General features: G+C 37.9%; 1 protein-coding gene and 1 non-coding gene across 4 annotated transcripts in view; one reads left to right on the top strand and one right to left on the bottom strand.

Annotated features, from left to right (window-relative positions):
- CKAP5 (cytoskeleton associated protein 5) overlaps positions 1-22,883 on the top strand; it is a 106,056-nt gene that overhangs the window by 55,724 nt on the left and 27,449 nt on the right. For all 3 annotated transcript variants that reach the window (XM_010842362.1, XM_010842360.1, XM_010842361.1), the window contains exons 10-24: positions 2,917-3,006; positions 3,112-3,276; positions 3,770-3,898; positions 4,620-4,802; positions 7,437-7,550; positions 7,838-7,948; positions 8,926-9,018; positions 11,280-11,465; positions 11,957-12,051; positions 15,693-15,750; positions 15,835-15,960; positions 16,562-16,701; positions 16,814-16,988; positions 18,481-18,594; positions 19,653-19,781. In XM_010842362.1, coding sequence (XP_010840664.1) covers positions 2,917-3,006; positions 3,112-3,276; positions 3,770-3,898; positions 4,620-4,802; positions 7,437-7,550; positions 7,838-7,948; positions 8,926-9,018; positions 11,280-11,465; positions 11,957-12,051; positions 15,693-15,750; positions 15,835-15,960; positions 16,562-16,701; positions 16,814-16,988; positions 18,481-18,594; positions 19,653-19,781 — 1,908 coding nt within the window. The remainder of the gene's footprint in view (positions 1-2,916; positions 3,007-3,111; positions 3,277-3,769; positions 3,899-4,619; positions 4,803-7,436; positions 7,551-7,837; positions 7,949-8,925; positions 9,019-11,279; positions 11,466-11,956; positions 12,052-15,692; positions 15,751-15,834; positions 15,961-16,561; positions 16,702-16,813; positions 16,989-18,480; positions 18,595-19,652; positions 19,782-22,883) is intronic.
- TRNAE-CUC lies at positions 14,111-14,183 on the bottom strand. The gene has a single exon. It is a non-coding gene; the product is annotated as a tRNA-Glu (tRNA).

Raw genomic sequence — 22,883 nt, 5'->3', positions numbered from 1 at the left:
AATTTTATAGTTGATTATAGATGATTACCTAGCCCTCTAGTTTGAATTCTGATTCTGGCTTTCTGATTTTTGCGTGCAGCATAAAGACTATCTCTCGTGCTTTATAGTTTGGGGTATTTGTCCCCCCTTAAAATTATATACTATGTTTGATATCAAGTATGTTATTGTGGTTCAGCTTTATTTTCGTTATTTATAAACAACCTTTTAGCAATATATGTAAAAGTGAACTTTAGCTTTACAGCTATTAAAATATCTTGATTTTTTTGATTGGTGAAAGGCAAAATGGATAAAAAGTGAAGTCATGACTGTAGCCTGCCAGGTTCCTCTGTCCATGGGATTTTCCAGGCAACAATACTGGAGTGGGTTGCCGTTGTCTTCTCCAGTAGATCTTCCTGACCTAGGGATCAAACCCGAGTCTCCCGCAGTGCAGGCAGACTCTTTACCATTTGTAAAAGCAAAACTAAAAAACAACAAAAAATCTCTACCACACTAAAACAAAACCACCAACTTATTTTATGTCATGTAAAACCAAGGACTGACATTAAGATACATGACAATGCACATAGGTGGCGTGTCTTCTATGGATTGTTTCAGCAGCAGCGGGAAATATGGCATGATTGAGTTCCAGCTTTTAAAACACAACAGCATGCCAGTCCAGGTTCGATGCATGACGCTGGATGCTTGGGGCTGGTGTACTGGGATGGCCCAGAGGGATGGTATGGGGAGGGAGGAGGGAGGAGGGTTCGGGATGGGGAACACATGTATACCTGTGGCGGATTCATTTTGATATTTGGCAAAACTAATACAATTATGTAAAGTTTAAAAATAAAATAAAATTAGAGAAAAAAAAAAAAAAAAAAACACAACAGCAAAAAAACTCCCTGCCTCCCTACAAGACGCAGGGTGAGGGGACAGTTCTGGGTTGCCACTGGTGAAGCATTCAGTTTGCTGCTTTGCGTCACACTTCTCATTCTTTTATTCCCAGTTAATCATTATCTGTATATAATGTAAGTCTGCTAGACCATAAATTCGCAGCTTTCAGGACAGATACCTTGCACAGTTCTTAGGGAGGTTAAACAAATACTGTAGCCCAACACCCTGCTCTCTAACTAACGTGCACACAGTGGGAGTGAAGTCTCAGGTGATGGATGGGAGAGGCAGGGGGTGGGTTCAGTCTCAACTATTAAAGCACCCTTCCCCAAACAAATCTAAATGATAGCTTAGTGTGATCATGGGATTTTGTCCATAAAACAAAGGAAAAAAAAAAAACTATCAAATGCCATAATCAATTGTATGGTAACAAATTAAAACTAGATTTTTGGTAGTGAGCATGCTGTAGTGTATGTATAAGTCAAATTATCATGTGGTACACATGAAACTTAAATAATGTTATGAAACAGTAAAAACAAATAAACAGTTTTATATTTTCCATGGAAACTGTATTTCTTCTGATCTGTATCACTTCCGTGAAATTTTTTTAAAAAATTGGGTGGCAGGAGGTGCCATTGAGTTTTGCCATATATTGTTTTAGATCTTAAAAAATAACCTTAAACACGGAAGATTAATAGGCTTTATTTGGAGACTCTGCAGAGATCCGTGGCTAGAGCAATGGAAGCAATAGGTTGCTCCCTGATAACTTAGTTGATAAAGAATCCACCTGCTTTGCAGGAGACCCCGGTTCAATTCCCGGGTCGGGAAGATCCGCTGGAGAAGGGAAAGGCCTGCTAGCACAGTGCCTGGTTACATATATTCAATACATGTTCTTGCTGCTAAGTCACTTCAGTCTGTGCGACCCCATGGATGGCAGCCGACCAGGCTCCGCCTTCCCTGGGATTCTCCAGGCAAGAACCCTGGAGTAGGTTGCCATTTCCTTCTCCAGTGCATGAGAGTGAAAAGTGAAAGTGAAGTCGCTCAGTCGTGTCAGACTCTTAGTGACCCCATGGACTGCAGTGCACCAGGCTCCTCCATCCATGGGATTTTCCACAAAAGAGTACTGGAGTGGGGTGCCATTGCCTTCTCCGTACATGTTCTTGGGAGTCACTAAATGTTTAATGAATTAGTGATAATTTATAAGACAAAATAAGCATTATAAAAATTCTCAGATTTACTGATCTAAACTTAGTACTTGAATAGGAAATATTATTCTGATAAAACTTGCTATAATTTCTGGTACTGTTTCTTTTTTCTTTAGTGTAGTAAAGGGGCAGGAGACATCTCAGTCCAAGTGAGGTCTACCAGAGTCTTGAGTGAGGAGGAAGAATTATACACTATACCTGTTCCCCTACCCTAAATCCACTTAGTTGAGAATCATTTTGTCCAGTAAGAGTTATTACTGATAAAAAATGATTGTAAGGTTGCATGTAAGGTACAAATGCGAAAACAAAAGTTTGAGAAGCATTGCTATGATGGTACAGGCATAAGATTGTTCCAGCATAAGATTCTTGTGCCCTTTAAGAAAGGAAGTGATTTTTTAATCCAACTTAGATGTTTACTTTTTTTTGTTTATTTTGGTAGATCCAGACATTGTTTTATTAAGTTTTATTAAGATATAACTTATATACTATAAAACTCACCCTCTCAAAGTATATAATTCAGTGGTTTTAGTATATCGATAAGGGTGTATTACCATAACCACTAATTCCAGAACATTTTCACCACCCCAAAAAAGAAACTCTGTATCTGTGAGCAGTCACTCCCCATTATCCCCTCCCTCTAGACCTTGGCAGCCACTAGTATACTTTCTGCCTCTGTGGATCTGATGTTTTGCATAGATGAAATAATACACGTGTGGTGTGCTCCTTTATGACTGACATCTTTTTCTAGCATCATGTTTTCAAAGTTCATTCATGATGTAGCATGTATTAATTAGTATGTCATTTTTTTTCCCGAATATATTTCAACTGTTCACTTGTAAAGGTTGTACCAACCATTTTGGAGAAATTCAAAGAGAAGAAGCCTCAAGTGGTACAAGCCCTGCAGGAGGCAATTGATGCAATCTTCCTTACTGTAAGTTGAGTTTGTGGTTTTGTCTCAAGTAAAGTTTGTCAGTGTGATACTTTGATTGCTCTTTACAATTGAAAAAAGCTTATTCACCACATTTTCTTTCTAAAGACCACACTACAGAACATCAGTGAGGATGTTTTAGCAGTAATGGATAATAAAAATCCAACCATCAAGCAACAGACATCTCTATTTATTGCAAGAAGCTTCCGCCACTGCACTGCTTCTACCCTGCCAAAGAGCTTACTAAAGCCCTTTTGTGCTGCTCTACTGAAGGTATAGACTCTCTTTGAAATTGGGGGATTGTTTTATACCTCGGCAAGATTTTTTTTCTCTACTAATTGTATGCACTGACTACGTGACTATAGATTATTGTCTTTTGAGGAGCAGACCCTTTGTAGCTTTGGAAATTGAATCCAAAGTCTTGTACCATTTGTGTTCCCATTCTTGAAGAAAAGCATAAATTTATAATTCCCCTAACTACTAAAAATTTTATTTATGTGTCCCATAAACTGATATCAGCTATTAAGCTGAATCAGGTCAAGCACAGGCATCCAGTTGAGAGTCATTGAAGATCATCTGCTTGTGAGGCATTTTGGATAGAGGGTGAGAGGAAGAGTAACTGTTAACTGGCAAAAAGAAAGCTAAGCTTAGTTTCTATGAATTGTAAAAAGCAAATTCTTTATCTGACAACCCTCAGTCTGAAGTAGAATCAGTAATACCTGAAGTACCTTGTATTAAGATCATTCTGCTTATTTCCGGACTATAGCACATCAATGATTCTGCTCCTGAAGTCAGAGATGCTGCATTTGAAGCTTTAGGTACTGCTTTGAAGGTGGTTGGTGAGAAAGCAGTAAACCCATTCTTAGCTGATGTAGACAAACTCAAGCTTGATAAGGTAGGTTAATAATGGATTGTAATGAATTGGATAACAGTCCTATCTCTGTGCATTCTAGGTTTGTCTACTGGTGTCCTTTTGATCAGAGTTTCTTGATTAGTAGAAATATTTTCAAATTATAAAAAATAAAATTGGACCAATCTTTAGAAGAAGTAAAAATGATGTCTTAAGTTAATTTCATTTCTAATATCTGGAAAATTGCCTTTCTAAATATGAATGTCTACCACCAAAAGTGTGTTTATTGTTTGTGTTAAATTTTGTATTGGAGTATAATTGATTTACAGTTGTATGGGTTTCTGCTGTACAGTAAAGTAAATCAGTTATTCATATATCCACTCTTCATTAGATTCTTTCCCATATAGATTATTAGAGTATTGAGTAGAGTTCTCTGTGCTCTACAGTAGGTTCTTTTTAGTTATCTGTTTTTTATATAGTAATGTATATATGTCAATCCCAGTCTCCCAAATTATCTCCCCCCATTTCCCCCACTAATCGTAAACTTGTTTTCTACAAAAATGTGATCATTATAAACTTCGTAAATTTTTCTTTGCATAGAAATATAATATCTACTGCCCAGAAAATATGGATAGTTTATCTTTGTTGAAAAGGAAGCTTTTCTGTCTGATTTCTCATGTAGTTGTGGTTTAAAAATGACTTAGTAATGTGGTGATTGTGTTTCAAAGTTGGGCTCAATAATGTCTATCTCAATTTTGTTTTCCAGATCAAAGAATGTTCAGAAAAAGTAGAGCTGGTACATGGTAAGAAAGCTGGACTTGCAGCTGACAAGAAGGATTTCAAGCCTGTGCCCGGAAGGGCGGCTGCTTCAGGGGCTGCAGGAGATAAGGACACAAAGGACGCCTCAGCAGCCAAACCAGGACCTTTAAAAAAGGCGCCTGCTGTGAAGGTTAATTAATGACTTGGAAAATGGGGCTTAAAAACTAGAATGTAGTAAGGTAGGGTCTGGATCTCAGGTTCATAGTCATTCTTCAGTATGATTTTATTTGAGAGATGAACTCATTACAACATTCAGAATACAGCAGAGCATATTTCAATGAAGACAGAATATTCCAATAGTACATTTGGTTATTTGAAACCTGTATAGAGATAAAAATGATAATGAAGATATGGAAGTATATTTTAAGGCATCAGAAAGTATCATTAAATGATGAGATAGTGTGACTGGCCACTTAACATTAATAACGTCACCTTGGTCATTTTGCTAATAATGCTCCAAAGTTGCTGCACCAAGTTTCATTCTGTCAGGGCCTCCCCCCCGCACCCTCACCTTGTAGTGTAGAAGGGGGGAAATGCTCAAGGGCAAATACGACTTTCTTACAGTGAACACTTTTCCTGGACTGGATTCTCTTAGGCATAAAGTTATCTGCTGCAAATGCTAGAAGTTTGATTCTCTTTCCTGCCCTGAACCCCAGCCTGGAATTAGGAGAAAAGAACTAATATTTAGTGAACCTCACTTTGTGAAGCATTTTACCTACTTAATCTCATTTAATTGTCATAATAACCCTTGAGATAAGTGTTTTGTGATCCCTGTTTTTCCAGAAAAGCAAACTAGGGCTCAGCAAGGTTACGTGTCCTGCACGTGCTCTTACAGCTCACCTGTTTGTTTACTGTCTCTCCACACTGTACTACAAGCCTTCAAGGGGAGAGAGCTTATTACGGGTGACCCCTTGTGCACAGAAGAGGTTCTGGCATACAACAGGAATTCTGCATATATTTGTTGAATATCCAGAGTTGCAGAACTGGGATTTGAACCCAGGTATCTCTAGCTACAGAGCCTGTGTGCTCTCTTTCATGTTATGCTGTCTCTACAGTACTCTAGTATAGGGAGTTGGCAGCTGTTTTCTCCTTTCTCACCAACTCATGCCTCTCTGGACAGTGACCTGGGCACCACACCTTAAGACCTTTTCTTATCTTGCCGAACATTACCATGTTAGCTGGCTTTCTCTTATAAGGGATGCTTTTCCTTCCCCCCAAAATAAGCTGTGGATTGGGTAGGGAGGACCTGCTTTTGTTCTTTTGAAAAAATAAGTAGGACAATATCAGCCAATAAATCTACTAAGCCAATAAACGTATATGTGTTTTAAAAAAAGAAAGTAGAAGATTTGTTAACTGAGTTACTTCTCTAAACAGAGTACTATTACGGGAAAAGATCCAGAAAAGGTGTTGTAATAAATCAGAGTGTAAAAATTTCTACTTTTACAGTTAGAAAATAAATAAATTTCTCTTTATGGGGTAGTTACTCTGAATCAGCACAGTTACTGCTAATGTGAACTGGCAAGTGTTAGAGGTTTTCTTTGATTAAAAACCAGCATCTTAGTTTTGCTCATTACCCCACTTAAAAGCTCAGAGTATGTTCAAGATAACAGTGGTTTCAGAACAGGTCTGCATGTTCAAGACTAATTTGGTCCTTTGTCATTTTATCTTTTTCTTTTTAGGTTTAGGCATTTCTTAACCTTTAGGCATTGCTTAACGGATACCCAAAATAGGTAGAGGAGTGATGTGTGTTGGCATATTCATGTTACTGCCCATGACTGTGTACCTTATTATAAACTGCTATTTTCTTGTGACTGTTCAAAACTGGGGTGAAATAAACTTAAATCAAGATATTTAAATAGAGTATTAGTGGATAGAATCCAGTGGGTACAATAAAAAGTATATAGGTGAAATAAATCAAGATATTTAAATAGAGTATTAGTGGATAGAATCCAGTGGGTACAATAAAAAGTATGACCAACTGAAGTTTATTCCAGGATTGCAAGGATAGTTTGATATTAATATTAGAAAAATCACTGACTTTATAGATCAAAAGAAATCTAATTTCAGACATTGAAAAGGAACATAATAAACTTCAGTATGTCTTCTTGATAAAAACTGTTAACCATAAAGAAATGGATGGAACTTTGACATGATTAAATATATCATTTTTATAGATTATATGAGTATATTCTTGGGAAACCCAAGCAAGTCATCTGGAAAACTTTTATGAAACAATAAAAAAAATTCAGTGAGATAGCCATCTTCAACATAACTAGAACACTCACTGAAATTGGCATAGCACCTCTTTTCCTTCACAAAGCAGATAGTTCTACAGTGAATAATAATATAATCTCATGTTACTGGAGTTCCTTGTGGTCAAATACTGAGTAAATATTATAACTCAGGAACTGTCCTTTACTAGTGTAGGAAAGATCTAGAGGCATTTTAGGCACCACACATTAATTCTCAAATTAATCTGTAAATACATATAGTATAAAACCAGTTCACCATTTGTATTTCATTGGTCTCAATTAGCTCATTTAGAATTTGAGGTCCTTAATACAGCTTCTATAGATTTCCCCATGAATGACCTTCAGGAAGTCAGTCTACCCTTGAAATTGCTAAATTCTGTGGGCAAAAAAAATATGTTTTTTTTTTGTTGTTGGTTGAGTGATCCCTCATTTTAATCAGATTTGTCTAAGAATGTCTAAGAATCACTATTCTGAATCCTTACCTGGTTTAATGTTTTTCTGTTCACTTTTAGCCTGGCGGGCCACCAAAGAAGGGAAAACCGGCTGCTCAAGGAGGCACAGGAGGCACTGGGACCAAGAGCAAGAAAGCAGTAGAGACTAAAGAAATAGTGGAGCCTGAGCTCTCGGTCAGTCTTACACAGCATGCCTCACAGTCGGGACAGCACACAGTCAGTGCCTTCGAGGAGATTCGAGTTCTTTCTTTGCTGAACTCTATAACATGGTTAATTGATACCTTTTTAACTTACTGAAACCATGCCTTGGACAAACTTCCCCTTTATAGTGGTGTAATAGAATCCTCAGATACTAAAGCACACCTATGGGAGTGTCCTTGTGGTTTTAGTTGGAGTATTCCTACATTCTTTTCTTCTGTTTCCTTAAGCAATTATTAGTGTTAATGTTTTGTATCTTATAGATCGAAGTATGTGAAGAAAAAGCTTCAGCTGTCCTTCCTGCTACCTGTATACAGCTTCTCGACAGCAGTAACTGGAAGGAAAGGCTGGCCTGTATGGAAGAGTTCCAGAAGGTGGGCGCACGAGGATGAGTTGAATGTGAAAGAAAATTACATTATAGAGAAGTGATGACTTGGCCGGTGAAGGACTAGCCCTAATTGCTGTGTTTTATAACCAGTGAGCATGTTTGATGGATGTTAACTAAAGATGAGGCAGCGTTTTTGTTTGCTTTTTAGCAGTGTTGGGTTTATCTTTCAACATCTGCTTTCTGTGGCTTCTGTCAGTTCATAACTTAGTGCTTACTCAAGAAAATTAGGTTTGTTCTGAATTATAAGACTTACATGAATTTTAATATTATATGGTATTAAACCTACTTGTCAAACAGGTCTCTTCACTTAAACCACCCCTCATCGATTTTCTATGTTTCCCTTTTTGTTGTCATGATTCTTAGAAGACTAGACATTATTACTTGGTATGATAAGCTTCTTTAAAAAAAAAGTCTGTGTTGGACAGGAGCACAGTAGTTCATTTAGGCACACACTCTTTGGTTCTGATGAGGAGGGGTGTGGAGAAACTGAAAGAATCCTGAGACTTCAGCCAGGAGACCTGGCTTCCAGTCCTGCATCCACCACTCAGATTTAGACCTGAATTTGTGCTTCTTTGAAACCTGTATTTATACACGTCTAATCTACTCTACTATGCTCTGTTTTTAGGAAAATCAAATAAGTCAAAATATATATAAACAGTTTCTGCCATACACTACGCAAATTGAAACTGTTAACGTTACTTTCCATGGGGCAAACTTTGTGAATTCCTGAAATGTGGGGGAAAAAGAGTTTCGGTGGCATCACTATTAACAACCATATGCCAAACATCCACCTCAAGAAACAAAGCATTATAACAGAAAATAAATAAGCTCTCTCTGTGACCCACCTCATTTCCATTCCCCTCCCTCCTTTAGAGGTAAACACTTCCTTGATTCTGGATATGCTCTTCCCTTGGAACTCATTCTTAATCCCTTAATTCTCTTACTATCTTGTGTTACTTCAAGGCTGTTGAACTAATGGACCGAACTGAAATGCCTTGCCAGGCATTAGTGAGGATGCTGGCCAAGAAACCTGGATGGAAAGAAACTAATTTTCAGGTATTTTTAAATTAGAGATTTAATGTCTTTTATTGAAGTAATTTTCATTACATCATCCTATGGAGTATTAGACAGGTATAGTTTGGTAATGATTTAAGTCATTCAGACACCGTGTCATCTAATTTTAAATGAATGATAGAATGTATGCATTTTGATTAAACACTAACTCTAACTTCGTACATTTAGGAGTGTGTGTGTGTGTATAAATAAGTATTTGTGTATATATACACACAAATACTTACTGTTTGCTAATTCATATATATGCATTTTTCTCATTATTTAGAGGGCCTAGAAGCCCTCTACTCTCATCTAGAGAGGAAAAACAATGAAATAGCTTTCTTATTTCTTTGGATAAAAAGTAAATGTAATCGTTAAATTGCTGATAAAAAATGACCGCATAATCAGTTTAACTCATTAACTGATACTAGAGATGAAGTTGAGCAGTGCCATTTTCTAGTCTTAAAAAGTAGGTGTAAAGGGAGATGTAGGAAAGTGATACATGAAGGAGAATGAGAAGAGTTTTCTCCTCCTCTAGATGGTAGATGAAAGTTTGAAATGTATCAGGTTTATTTCTGGGTCCCTGCTAGTCTCCTCTTTACTTCTGTGCTGCCACCTCTTGTTCTCCATTCAGGATCCTTAGTTCCCAACACTGTTCTTAGCGCTGCATTATAGAGCACCTCATCTGTGCCGTCCAGTGCTCAAAGGTTTCCCATGCCAAGCAGTTCCTTTGCTGCCTTCTTCCCCTCACACCACCACTTTTAAAATTCTCCCAATGCAGCTTCTCACATAGTTGAAGGAAGCGCACCTGACTTGAGCTGATAGCCCTCTGGGTGTTGGATCCATAACAAGAGGCAATTTTATTTTATTTTATTTTTATAATAACTTCCTGAGCATATAGCACTCTTTTAGAGGGTACAGTGGAGCTGTTTTTAGTCTATTCACATAGCTCTGCAGCTCCTACCACGATGTAATTTTAGAATATTTTCATCGCCCCCCCAAAAAAGCCCCATACCTATCAGCAGCCACTCACTATTCCTCCCCAAGTCTCCACCCCTAGTCCCTGGCAACTATTAATCTACTTTTTCTGTGTATCACTTCTCCTGGACATTTCGTAAATGGGATGATGTGACTTTTTGTGTCTGACTTTTCCTTAGCATAATGTTTTCAAGGTTCATCCATATTGCAGCATGTATTAACTCTATAGTCTCTTACTGCTAAACAGTATTCCTTGTGTGGATATATAACATTTTATTTACCCATTCATAAGTTGATGGGCATTTGCATTGTTTCTGCTTTGGAGCTGTTGGAAGTAATGCTGCTGTGAATATTCATGTACAGGTTTTCATGTGAACACATGTACATACCTAGAAGCAGAATTGCTAAGGCTTATGATAACTCTGTGTTTAACTTCTCGAGGAACTGCCAAACCTTATTCATACTAGCAGTGCAAGAGAGCTGAGCTCCTGTTTCTCTGCTTCCTTGCCAACACCTGTTTTTTAAGTATTCAAACAGGACAAAGGAAAACATTTATGGTCAAAAGGGTCTGAAATCCCAAACATCTGCCATCGTCACTTTAACATCTTTAAATTGTTTTTCACAGTTCCTTCCATTCCTCCTGTTAAAAATCTACAAGTCCTTTAAATCTCTCAATTTCTGGGGTGGAGGGCGGGGGGGCGGTGTATGTTTGTGTATACATGAGGGTTGTAATTTTTTTTGTGGGCAACTCTTATTAGGACTCTGAGTTAGTATGGTCATTTATTATGGATTTCAGAATGTGCACTCAGTACTATATGCAAATAACCATAAGAGGAGGAGAATATAGAAATTACGTTTTTCCATTCATAAACTTCACACAATAACATTGCTTGTTAGTATTTTAAAACATTGAGTGGTTTGGTTTTTTTGTCTTAGCTACTTTAAAATTGTAAATTTAAAAATTTAAAATCAGCTACTTTAGTTGATAATAATTAAAGGATAAAAATTATTTTGTTTCTTGGTCTAAAATTTGATTCTAGTTTGGTCATGTTCTCAGCTGTCCCTAACTGTTACATCTGCAGGCTACTATAAAAATAAGTAAATAGATAAATATTTAGGGGGAATTCCCTGATGGTTCAGTGGTTAAGACTTTGTGTTCTCACTGCCAAGGACCTGAGTTCAATCCCTGATCAGGGAACTAAGATCCTACAAGCCACATGGCATAGCCTGCAGAAGAAAGATGACTTTGGCTTACTTATAATTTCCTGATACTTACCCTTGTTCAGGTGATGCAAATGAAGCTTCACATAGTTGCTTTGATTGCCCAGAAGGGAAATTTTTCCAAAACTTCAGCACAGATCGTCTTGGATGGACTTGTAGACAAGATTGGAGATGTGAAATGTGGGAACAATGCTAAAGAAGCTATGACAGCAATAGCTGAAGCGTGTGTGTTGCCGTGGACAGCTGAACAGGTTAGTGACGGAGTGCTCTTTCTTCAGGTTTCCCCACTTTTCCCCCCAGTTTTAATTTAAGGTTATTAGTTAAACTTTAGTTCTTTTCTTCTCAAGTAAAACCACTCTGATACTGCATTTTAATTTTTACCTTTAGTAATAACTGTTGTATGATAATTAAAATTGTCTTAGTCAAGAATATTCTATTAAGGATGAGAGTAGTTTTCTCTTATGACATTATAAGAGACCACCAATGAAAAGTTGTGAACTGTCCGGAATTCCTTTTTAATTTTTATTGAAGTAGGGTTGGTTCACAGCCCTGTCAGAACGCTCTTAACACTGCTGCCGCTTACCGTGTTTTCTCAAGTGAAACATTTCTGAGGTGTTGCTGTAGCATCGGAAAAGGCATGCTCAGTCCACTTCTACCTTAATGTCAAGCCGTGGTTCTACAAGAAATATGAGAGAAAACTCAGATCTGTTTGTTTTTTCGTATGTTTGTTTTTCTGTTCCAGGTTATGTCAATGGCGTTCTCACAGAAGAATCCCAAGAATCAATCAGAAACTCTGAACTGGCTATCAAATGCAATAAAAGAATTTGGTTTTTCTGGGTAAGTCAGAAAGAAATCAAGTACTTGTTTTGCCACTCTCTTAACTGGTGATTATATTTGTTGTAGCTATCTCTGCTTATTTCTGAGAAGCCAGAGCACGATTGTCTAATTTATATAAAACAAAACTACCTTTGTTCCTAAAAACCCTGTATTAGCTTGTTCTCCTGCATTTTGATATCCACTAACATTAGGGTTCTCTAAGTTATTTTTCTTCGGTATTTATGATTGATCCACAGAAAAGCCAGTTCCAAGGATTTGTAGTTAAATACATTTGAAAATTACTATATAAAATCACATTTGTTTAGAAATCTGTAGTGCACTTTGGAAAATTAAACGCTCTTAGAAGTCCTGCAATAAAGGCGCTTGTTTCTTTACTTTTATTAATTTATTTGGCTGCATCGGGCCTTAGTTGCAGCACACAGGATCTTTTGTCGCGGCACGTGGACTCCAGAGCCCACAGGCTCAACAGCTGCAGTGTGCAGGCCTAGTTGCTCTGCGGCACGTGGGATCCCAGGTCCCCGACCAGGGATTGAATCCCTCTCCTCAGCACTGCACGGTGGATTTCAACCTCTGGACCCCAAGGGAAGTCCCACAGACGCTTGTTTAACCCACTCTTTCCCAAAGTCATTTGCTTGTTGCACACATCGGCTACAGTAGTCTCCCCTTGTCTGGTTTCTCCTTCCACAGTTTGTTACCTGCAGTCAACAACAGTCAAAAAATACTAAATGGAAAGTTTCAGAAATAAACAATTCATAAGTTTTAAATTGTGGACCATTCTGAGTCGCATGATGAAATCTCTGTCCTGCTCGGGGTATGATTCATGCCTTTGTCCAGTGGGTTCCCCCATTAGTCACTGAGGCGCTCTCTCAGTTATCAGCTCACCTCTGTGGTGTTGCAGTGCTCCTGTCCAGGTAACCCTTATTTTACTTAGTAATGGTCCCAAAGGGCAAGAACAGAGATGCTGGCAATTTGGAAATGCTAAAGAGACAGTGCATAGTGCTTCCTTTACATGACAAAGGGTAAGTTCTTAACTCAGTAAGGAAAGAGGAAAATAATGTGCTAAGGTTGCTAAGATCTACAGTAAGAGCAAATCTTCTATCAGTAAATTGTAAAGGAAAAAGAAATTTCACACCTCAAACTGCAAGCATTGTAACTGCTTAGTTAAGATAGAAAAGTCATTAAATTTGTGGATGCAAGGCATGAGCAGAAAATGTCATTGATGGGTATGTGTTCCACCCAAAAGCATGGAGTCTATGTGAGGACTTCAGTAAGGAATGCCATGAAACAAGTGACACCAAGGCATTCACTGCAAGTAAGAATGGTTAGACGGATTCAGAAACAGGTTTGGACTGAAAAATATAATAATTACTGGAGTGGCTGCATTTACCAGTGGAGCATCTGCTGCCACATTTCTAGCAGACTTGAAAAAATTGATTAAGGAGAAAGACCACATTGCCATAATTTGTATTACAGTATATTATTATAATCATTCTATAATTATAATTTATCTCTTACTGTTCATAAATTTATAAATTGTAAACTAATTTATAAATTAAACTTTATCATAGATACAAATTTATAGGGGAAAAAATACTCTATATAGTACTATCCATACCTTCAGATATCCACAGAGGGGTCTTGGAATGCATCCCTCCCAGATAAGGACGGACTACAGTGTTTTATTTAACAAAATTTTATACAGCTTACTTTATGCCAGGCACTGTCAAATAATAATTCATTTGATTTAATCATCATAAAAACCATGTGAGGTATGTTCTCTTCCTTTTATAGATGAAGAAACTAGGGCAAAGAAAGTGATCTGCCCAAGTCACAGCTGCTGCTGCTGCTGCAGTGGCAAAGGCCAAAATTTGAACCCAGGCATTCTGGCTCTGAGAGGAAAGACTCTAACTGTTGTTCTGTGCTGCCTTTCTCTGTCCCCTGATGCTTTTCACATGTTCTCAATAGGCTGCTTGCAGTGTTCTCAGTTCCACCAAACAAAGACACAATACTCTAGAAATTATGTGTTTTTGACCATGCCACGTGACTTGCAAGATCTTAGTTCCTTGATCGGGGATTGAACCCAAGCCCTTGGCAGTGAGAGTACCAAGTTCTAACCACTGGACCACCAGGGAATTCCCTAGAACGTATCATTTAAGTGTTATTCAGGCAAAGAATTGTTTGTTATGTCAGTATCTGTGGTGTCCTCCTGTAGTTGAGGATATTGTTATAATCCCTTCATAACTGTAGAATCGTTGATGTAAAAACTACCTTTTGGCATGAATGACATAAAAGCTGTGTGAATATTTTCCTCTTTTTAATTCATCTGTGATCTGTCATTTATTCAACAACTACATATTGAGTACCTGTGATATTCTACTCATTTGTTCCAGACCCTCAGGAATACAGTATGGTCAAGATTAAATTCCTGTTTTCATGGAGCTTATTTGAGTAAGGGGAGATGACAGTAAACAATAAAAAATACATCATGAAGTATAAGAACAATGGAGTAAAAATAAAGCCAGATAGGGGGTTAGTGGTAACACCTTGGAGGGTTTAGTGTAGTGTTATTTTCTGTAAGACAGAAATCCTTTCTGAAATAACACCTGTGAGACATACCTTCAGGACATGAGGGGCTGATGGTAACAGTCGGGTAGTTAGTTCTTCAGAATGCAGCGGGAGCGGACTGAGTGAGGGAGATGGGAGTGGTAGGAGAGAAAGCTCAAAGAACAGGGGGCAGGTCCTGTAGAGCCTCAAAGTTTTGAATAAATTGGAAACCATTAGAGGGTTCTGAGCAGAAGATTAACAGGGTTGTTTAGACTGCAGTCAGAATAGATGGGATCAAGGACAGGAGCAGGGAGACTAATTAGAAATAATTCTGTCAGGGAATTATATTGGCTTGGAAGTGTTATGACTTAGAATATATTTTGAAAGTAAAACTAAACAGGATACTGTGCTTGAGAGAGCGAGGAGTCAAGGCTGACTGAGGAATTTTCAAAGAAGGCTGGGAGCAACTGAAAGGATGAAGTAACTGTTTACCGAGATAGGGAAGATGAGAAGAACAGGTTTGGGGGTTGGGGCGTGGACAGTCAGGAGTTTGGTATTGACAGATGTAGAACATCTACTCGGAGAAGGCAATGGCACCCCACTCCGGTACTCTTGCCTGGTAAATCCCATGGACAGAGGAGCCTGGTGGGCTGCAGTCCATGGGTCGCACAGAGTCGGACATGACTGTGCGACTTCACTTTCACTTTTCACTTTCATGCATTGGAGAAGGAAATGGCAACCCACTCCAGTGTTTTTGCCTGGAGAATCCCAGGGACGGGGGAGCCTGGTGGGCTGCCGTCTATGGGGTCGCACAGAATCGGACACGACTGAAGCGACTTAGCAGCAGCAGGACGTCTACTAGACATAAAAATGGAAATGTCACAAAGGCAGTTCGATGTACGATTCTGTGGATTTAGGCATAAATTAACGTATCGATAGTATTTAAAGCTAGCTTTAGATGAGTGGAGAAAGAGAGTAAGTCAAATTCAGGACGTATCTAAAGGAAGCCAGTTCTAGAGTCTAGCTTTAGAAAACCCCAGTGAATGTGTTGAGGGTTTCATTTGTTTGTTTTTAATTCTAAGTATTATTTCTTCTAGGCTGAATGTGAAAGCTTTCATTAGCAATGTGAAGACAGCTCTTGCTGCAACAAACCCAGTGAGTACATAGCAGCACATATAGGACAGAACAGCCATCTTCGTGGCTCTGTTCTGATCTGAAAGGTTCTCTTTGTTCTGCCAGGCTGTGAGGACGTCTGCCATCACTCTGCTTGGTGTGATGTATCTGTACGTTGGTCCTTCTTTGCGAATGTTCTTTGAGGATGAGAAGCCTGCCCTCCTATCCCAGATAGATGCAGAATTTGAGAAGGTAAAGGTTTCACAGATGATTCAATCCATAGTTGACTTGAGAATGTTTATATGGTTAAGTTTAAACTTTTAAACGTTTGAAATGAAGAATATGTATGTATTTGCATTTATATTTATAAAGTATCACTGGGAAGAGTTCAAAAGAAATGGATGACCTTGCGAGGAAGAGAGCAAGATAGCTATAATACAGGATGGGACATTTTCCCCTTGGAATCCTTTGTAGCTTTGACATATCAAACATTTTTAAAAAATTACATATTCAAAAAGCACACTAAATGTAACAATTTTTTAAAAATAAACTTGTCCTTCCTTGAATAAACTTTCTAGTTGAAATTGCTAAATTTTGACTGCTCTGTATTGTGTTGGACGTACAAGTCACAACACAGCTTTATGGTTGAGAAGTCAGGTTCTAATAGGTGTGTATCAAAATACCTTTTGTCACTTGGTCTCAGAATTGAAGTCTAAGTCTAATTAAAATATGTGCCGTGTGAATACTGTGTTATGAGGGAACATGAGAGTTTGACACAAGCACCATCCTCTCACCAGTTTGCTCTCACGTTCTTCATTGAGTTTATTAGCCTCACTGACTTATCTGTGTGTAGATGCAGGGACAGAACCCACCGGCTCCAACCAGAGGGATTTCTAAACACAGCACAAGTGGGACAGACGAAGGGGAAGATGGAGATGAACCAGATGACGGGGGCAGTGATGCTGTGGATCTTTTGCCAAGGACAGAAATCAGGTTTACTGCTAATGATTTCTTCATGGTGCCTTCCACTTCTTAGTCAAGGGGACTTCCATGACATTCTTTTAGGTGTCAGGAATTAAGGATTCTGTCTTCTGTGTTTTTTCAGTGATAAAATCACTTCAGAGTTGGTGTCTAAGATTGGTGACAAGAATTGGAAGATCAGGAAAGAAGGCCTTGATGAAGTAGCAGCTATTATCAATGAAGCAAAATTCATCCAGCCAAACATAGGTGAACTTCCAACAGCCTTGAAGGGTCGACTCAATGATTCAAATAAAATCTTGGTACGTAGAACATGCCTCTCCTCGAAATAGAGACACAAATGTAGAGAACAAACTAGACACTAAAGAGGAAGGGAGGGGTGGGGTGAATTGGGATATTGAGATTGATATATAGACATATATTATACATATATATGTATGTATAAAATAACTAACTATTTTAATAAATAGAACCAATTTATTAAAACAGAACCTCCTGCATGGTACAGGGAACTCTATTCATTGCTCTGTGGTGACCTAAATGGGAAGGAAATCCAAAAAAGAGATGATATATGTAAACATACAGCTGGTTCACTTTGCTGCACAGCAGAACTAACACAACATTATAAAGCAACTGTACTCCAGTTAAGAAAAAAAGACCATACGCCTGTTTTTTTCCCTCTCCTCTCTCCCCCTCTGTAAGGGGCTCCTTTTCAGTAACCTTCACCAGTAAAAAAAGGAAAAAGAGAATGATCACTCTATTTAATTGAACTAGAAATAGCTTCCTTTCATTCTGAGTGTGCCTCAAGATTTGTTGGAAGATGGCAAGTTTATTAATCAAATTTTCAGGAACCTGACTTGCTGTTCACAAGACCTCTGATATTATTAAGTATTTGTATATAAAACTGCTTGTAATACAAACAAGCTTAATGTTTAATTTTTAGATTTGGATTTTTATGTCACATTTTTCTTAAACTAGGTGTTACCTTACTTTAAAATTAGAAAGCATTATACCTTCTATCTAAGGAGAAAGCATTGATATGTATTCTCCATTAGAAGATTAAGGGCACAGCAGTGCAGCATGCACAGTAAACGTCTAAATGGAGGTGTCTGTCGTTCATGTCAGACATCCCTGTAGGTCACCATGATGTAAGTGTTCAAGGAATAATTCCACATACTAAAGATGTAATTTATCAAGTTATGCTTTTAAAGGTTAATATAATGACAGTTCACTGAAATCTTGCTGTGTTTTATAATATCAACAGAAATTATGAATATCTGACATATTTCAAATAACCTCTGATACCCTAAAATGTATGGGGAACCCTTCCCAGAAAATTCCTGTAATTACTGTAAGTCTTCTTTCTTAAATGATTGGCCTCCATTTTGTAATCATAGAAATCACAACTCTCAGATCATTATATCAGAGGAATGAATATCATTGTTTATGCTTGTAATCTGTCTTTTAATCAAAGTTACACAGTGGAGTGTAAAATGTTTTATTCTGACTGTGTGTGGTGTTCATACATGTTAATCAATAAAACTGAATGGCTTCTTGTAAAAAAAAAATTATAAAGCATTATAATCTAGTCTAAAATTCTAATACTCCATTTTTATGATGATTAATGGAGAGGCCATCACCTGAAAATTATTCAAAGCTGATTAGTATCATAACCAGCTGTTTGTTTTAAGTAGGCCAGAAACTTCTTACTGCATTGACCATATAGCAGCAGACTTCTGAAACTCTGGACACACTGCTGTGATTTGGACATAAGGTGCCGCTCTTCCCACGCAGGTGCAGCAGACGTTGACTATCCTCCAGCAGTTGGCAGTAGCCATGGGCCCCAACATCAAGCAGCATGTGAAGAACTTAGGAATCCCTGTCATCACAGTGCTTGGAGACAGCAAGGTATCCCTAATTCTCTTCACCACAGCTCCATTATGGAACAGCCAGCCACGACTTAGGCTAAGAATAATCCTTTTCTTATGCATAAGAGTGCATGTAAACAGTCTTAAACTTTTTGTAGAGAAGAGACTACTGGAAGGAAAATTATAAAACATTTTTACCTCCCAGGCAGTATTAAGGTGACCACATACCTTGCTTACTAGCTTTGTGACTCTTAGATAAGTTACTTATCTTCTTTGTGGTTCAGTGCTTTATCTGTGGAATTTAATTCTTACAGGATTAAATAAGAGTCTGTACATAAAGTACCTGTATCTGCCTCATATAGTACATACTAAAAAATTGTTGCTATTATGATTATGATATCATTGTTTAAAGTATTGGTATAAAGAGTGAATAAACAAAAATTTTTAGATAATGTATTTTATTTTCTACCTTTTCCCCTGAACTAGAGTACAGTCTTCTGGTACTTCAGTAAGATATTTGCAGTTGCACAGTCCTAGAATTTGTCTCAATGAAAATTATAAGCTCTTATATGTATCCATAGATTGAATATTTAAATGTCTATTTTGGTGTAATTCATTTAATTTAAGGAATTGGACTATTTTAATATTTTTCATGTCATTAAATCCTTCTTATTCTGTGAGTACAAGTTAATATAAAAACAAAATATTCAAATAGTTAATAATTTCAAGCTAACCATTATGAGTTCTCTAACACATAGAATTACATCCTTTAGCAAATAACCAGGGACATGAGAGTCCCCAGAGGTTCAGGAAACAAAACCTAGGGGTTTATTCCCCTAACATGATATTTTATGCCCAGTTCAATGTTTTGCCTAATTAACTAAGTATAGGATCGTTACAATTTAGAGTTTTAATTTCTACTTTACTTTGGAGTATACCCATAGATCTTGTTGTTTCAGAGAAGATGAAGAATGTTCCAAGTATGTTTATTGTAGATCTGTAGAGAAACCTCTGTTGTTCATGTTTACAAAGTAATACATTTTTCACTGCTTACCTCCAAGCCATAGTGATAGTTTACTGATTTTCTCCTCTGTTCAGAATAATGTTCGATCTGCTGCCCTAGCAACTGTGAATGCTTGGGCAGAACAGACTGGCATGAAGGAATGGCTGGAGGGGGAAGATCTTTCTGAAGAGCTCAAAAAGGAAAATCCTTTCTTGAGGCAAGAGGTTAGTACTCCAAATATGATGTGCTTTGCTGCTGCTGCTGAGGCTACCTAATAAATATATATGTTGTGGATAGAATGAGTTCCATTATAAAATAGCTAATAAAATGAAACCAAATCCCTGGAGCTTTTTTATTCATATGCTTTTTTTTCCCTTTTCATGTGCTTTTTTAGCAATAATTTTCTAAAATTTGTGACATTTTCTCTTTTCTTCAACTCTTAAATGGTAAAATAAGAGGTTTTAATCATGACATAAAAATGCAGTTCAACATTCAAAAATGTATCAATGCAATCCATCATACCAGCAGACTAAAGAAAAGTCCTATCAATTGACACAAAAAAAGGATTTGAGAAAATCCAACACCTATTCATGATAAAAACTCTCAGTAAGTAATAATACAAGAGAATTACAATTTAAATAAAAAAGCATCTGTAAATGATATTGTTAGTGGTTGAAGACTGAACAGTTTCCCCCTAAGATCAGGAACAAAGCAAGGATGTCCACGTTCACTGTTATTACTCAACATAGAACTGGAAGTTCTAGTCACTGCAGTAAGACCTGAAAAAAAAGTGAAAGGCATATAGCTGGAAAAAGAATAAATAAAACTATCCCTAATTGCAGATACCATGACTGTCTACATAGAAAATCCCAAGACACCTACAGTAACCAAAATCAATAAATGAGTTCAATAAGATTGCACAATACAAAATAATCATATTTGACAAAAGTCAAATACATTGAACACATGCAAACTGAAGTTAAAAACAGTACAATGTACAGTCACTCCAAAGAAAGTGAAACCCTTAGATATATACTTAAAACAAATACAAAATATATATAGTGAAAATTACAAAATGTTGATGAAGTATTCAAGGAAGACCCAAAGAGATGTTTGTGGATTAGAAGATTTAACATAATAGAAATGTCATTTATGTTCATTTAATGTAATTCCTATCAAAATTCAAGAAAGTTTTTTTTTCATAGACAAAGTCAAGGTTATTTTAAAACTTATAGTCTAGCTAAAACAATCTTGACAAAGGAAAAAAAATGGAAAGAACCATTCTACCACATATTGCTGCTGCTGCTGCTAAGTCGCTTCAGTCGTGTCCGACTCTGTGTGACCCCAGAGACGGCAGCCCACCAGGCTCCCCTGTCCCTGGGATTCTCTAGGCAAGAACACTGGAGTGGGTTGCCATTTCCTTTACCAATGCATGAAAGTGAAAAGTAAAAGTCAAGTCGCTCAGTCGTGTCCGACTCTTAGCGACCCCATGGACTGCAGCCTACCAGGCTCCTCCGTGCATGGGATTTTCCAGGCAAGAGTACTGGAGTGGGGTGCTATTGCCTTCTCCCTACCATGTACTAGAGATTACTAAATTGCTAACATAATCAAGACACTGTGGGGAATTCCCTGGCCATCCAGTGGTTAGGACTGCATGCTCTCACTGCCACAGGCACAGGTTCAATCCTTGGTTTGAGAATTAAGATCCTGTAAGCCAAGCAGTGTGGTCAGAAAGAAAAAAGACCGTGATTGCAGGGGTAAGGAGGAGGAGGATAGACACAGATAGGTGGAACTGAAGAGGAAACCCAAAAAACAGACCCACACAAATATGAACAACTAAGTTTGAAGTTACCAAAGTAATGCAGTGGAGGAAGTGTGACCTTTTTAACACGTGATGCCAGAGCACTTGACGTCCAGAGACCAAAAAATTAAACTTTGAACTAAATCTCACATCTTACACCAAAATTAACTCAAAATGGACTATGGACTGAAACATAGGCCATAAAACTATGGAACTTTTAAAGATAACATAGGGGTAAACCTTCAGGATATAGAAGTTCTTCATGCAAAGTATTCATAAGACTTGACACCAAAACCACAATTTATCAAAGTTAAGAACTCTTACTCTGCCAAAAACCATGTGAAGAACATGAGAAGACAGGCTAGAGTGGGAGAAAATATTTGCAAACTCTATGTCTGATAAAGAATTATCATCAAGAATGTATATATTAAAAAATTCAAAACTCAACAGTTAAAAAATCTAGTTAGAAATTAGGCAAAAGACATAAACAGACATTTCCCTGAAGAGGATTACAGATGGCAAATAAGCCCATGAAAGATGTTCAGGGTTACTGGTCATCAAGGAAATGCAAATTAAAACTACAATGAGATAGACAACTACCAGAATTACTGAAATTAAAAACTGTGATAACACCAAACATCTACAAGAATGTAGAGAAACTTGAACACTCTCCTGGTAGAAATGTAGAATGTTATAGCCACTCCAGAAAGTAGTTTGGCAGTTTCTTATAAAACTAAACATGTAGTTACTGTCAGTTCAGTTCAGTCGCTCAGTCGTGTCCGACTCTGCGGCCCCATGAATCGCAGCATGCCAGGCCTCCTTGTCCATCACCAACTCCCGGAGTTCCCCCAAACTCATGTCCATCAAATCGATGATGCCATCCAGCCATCTCATCCTCTGTCATCCCCTTCTCCTCCTGCCCCCAATCCCTCCCAGCATCAGGGTCTTTTCCAGTGAGTCAACTCTTCACATGAGGTGGCCAAAGTACTGGAGTTTCAGCTTTAGCATCAGTCCTTCCAATGAACACCCAGGACTGATCTCCTTTAGGATGGACTGGTTGGATCTCCTTGCAGTCCCAGGGACTCTTGAGTCTTCTCCAACACCACAGTTCAAAAGCATCAATTCTTCGGTGCTCAGCCTTCTTCACAGTCCAACTCTCACATCCATACGTGACCACTGGAAAAACCATAGCCTTGACTAGACGGACCTTTGTTGGCAAAATAATGTCTCTGCTTTAGAATATGCTATCTAGGTCGGTCATAACTTTCCTTCCAAGGAGTAAGCATCTTTTAATTTCATGGCTGCAATCACCATCTGCATTGATTTTGGAGCCCAAAAAATAAAGTCTGACACTGTTTCCACTGTTTCCCCATCTATTTCCCATGAAGTGGTGGGACCGGATGCCATGATCTTCGTTTTCTGAATGTTGAGCTTTAAGCCAACTTTTTCACTCTCCTCTTTCACTTTCATCAAGAGGCTTTTGAGTTCCTCTTCACTTTCTGCCATAAGGGTGGTGTCATCTGCA

The sequence above is a fragment of the Bison bison genome, unplaced genomic scaffold, assembly GCF_000754665.1.
Source record: "Bison bison bison isolate TAMUID 2011002044 unplaced genomic scaffold, Bison_UMD1.0 scf7180017864178, whole genome shotgun sequence".
NCBI lineage: Eukaryota > Metazoa > Chordata > Mammalia > Artiodactyla > Bovidae > Bison > Bison bison.
Note: the sequence above shows the minus strand (reverse complement) of the source record. Positions and strands in the feature narration are given on the sequence as shown.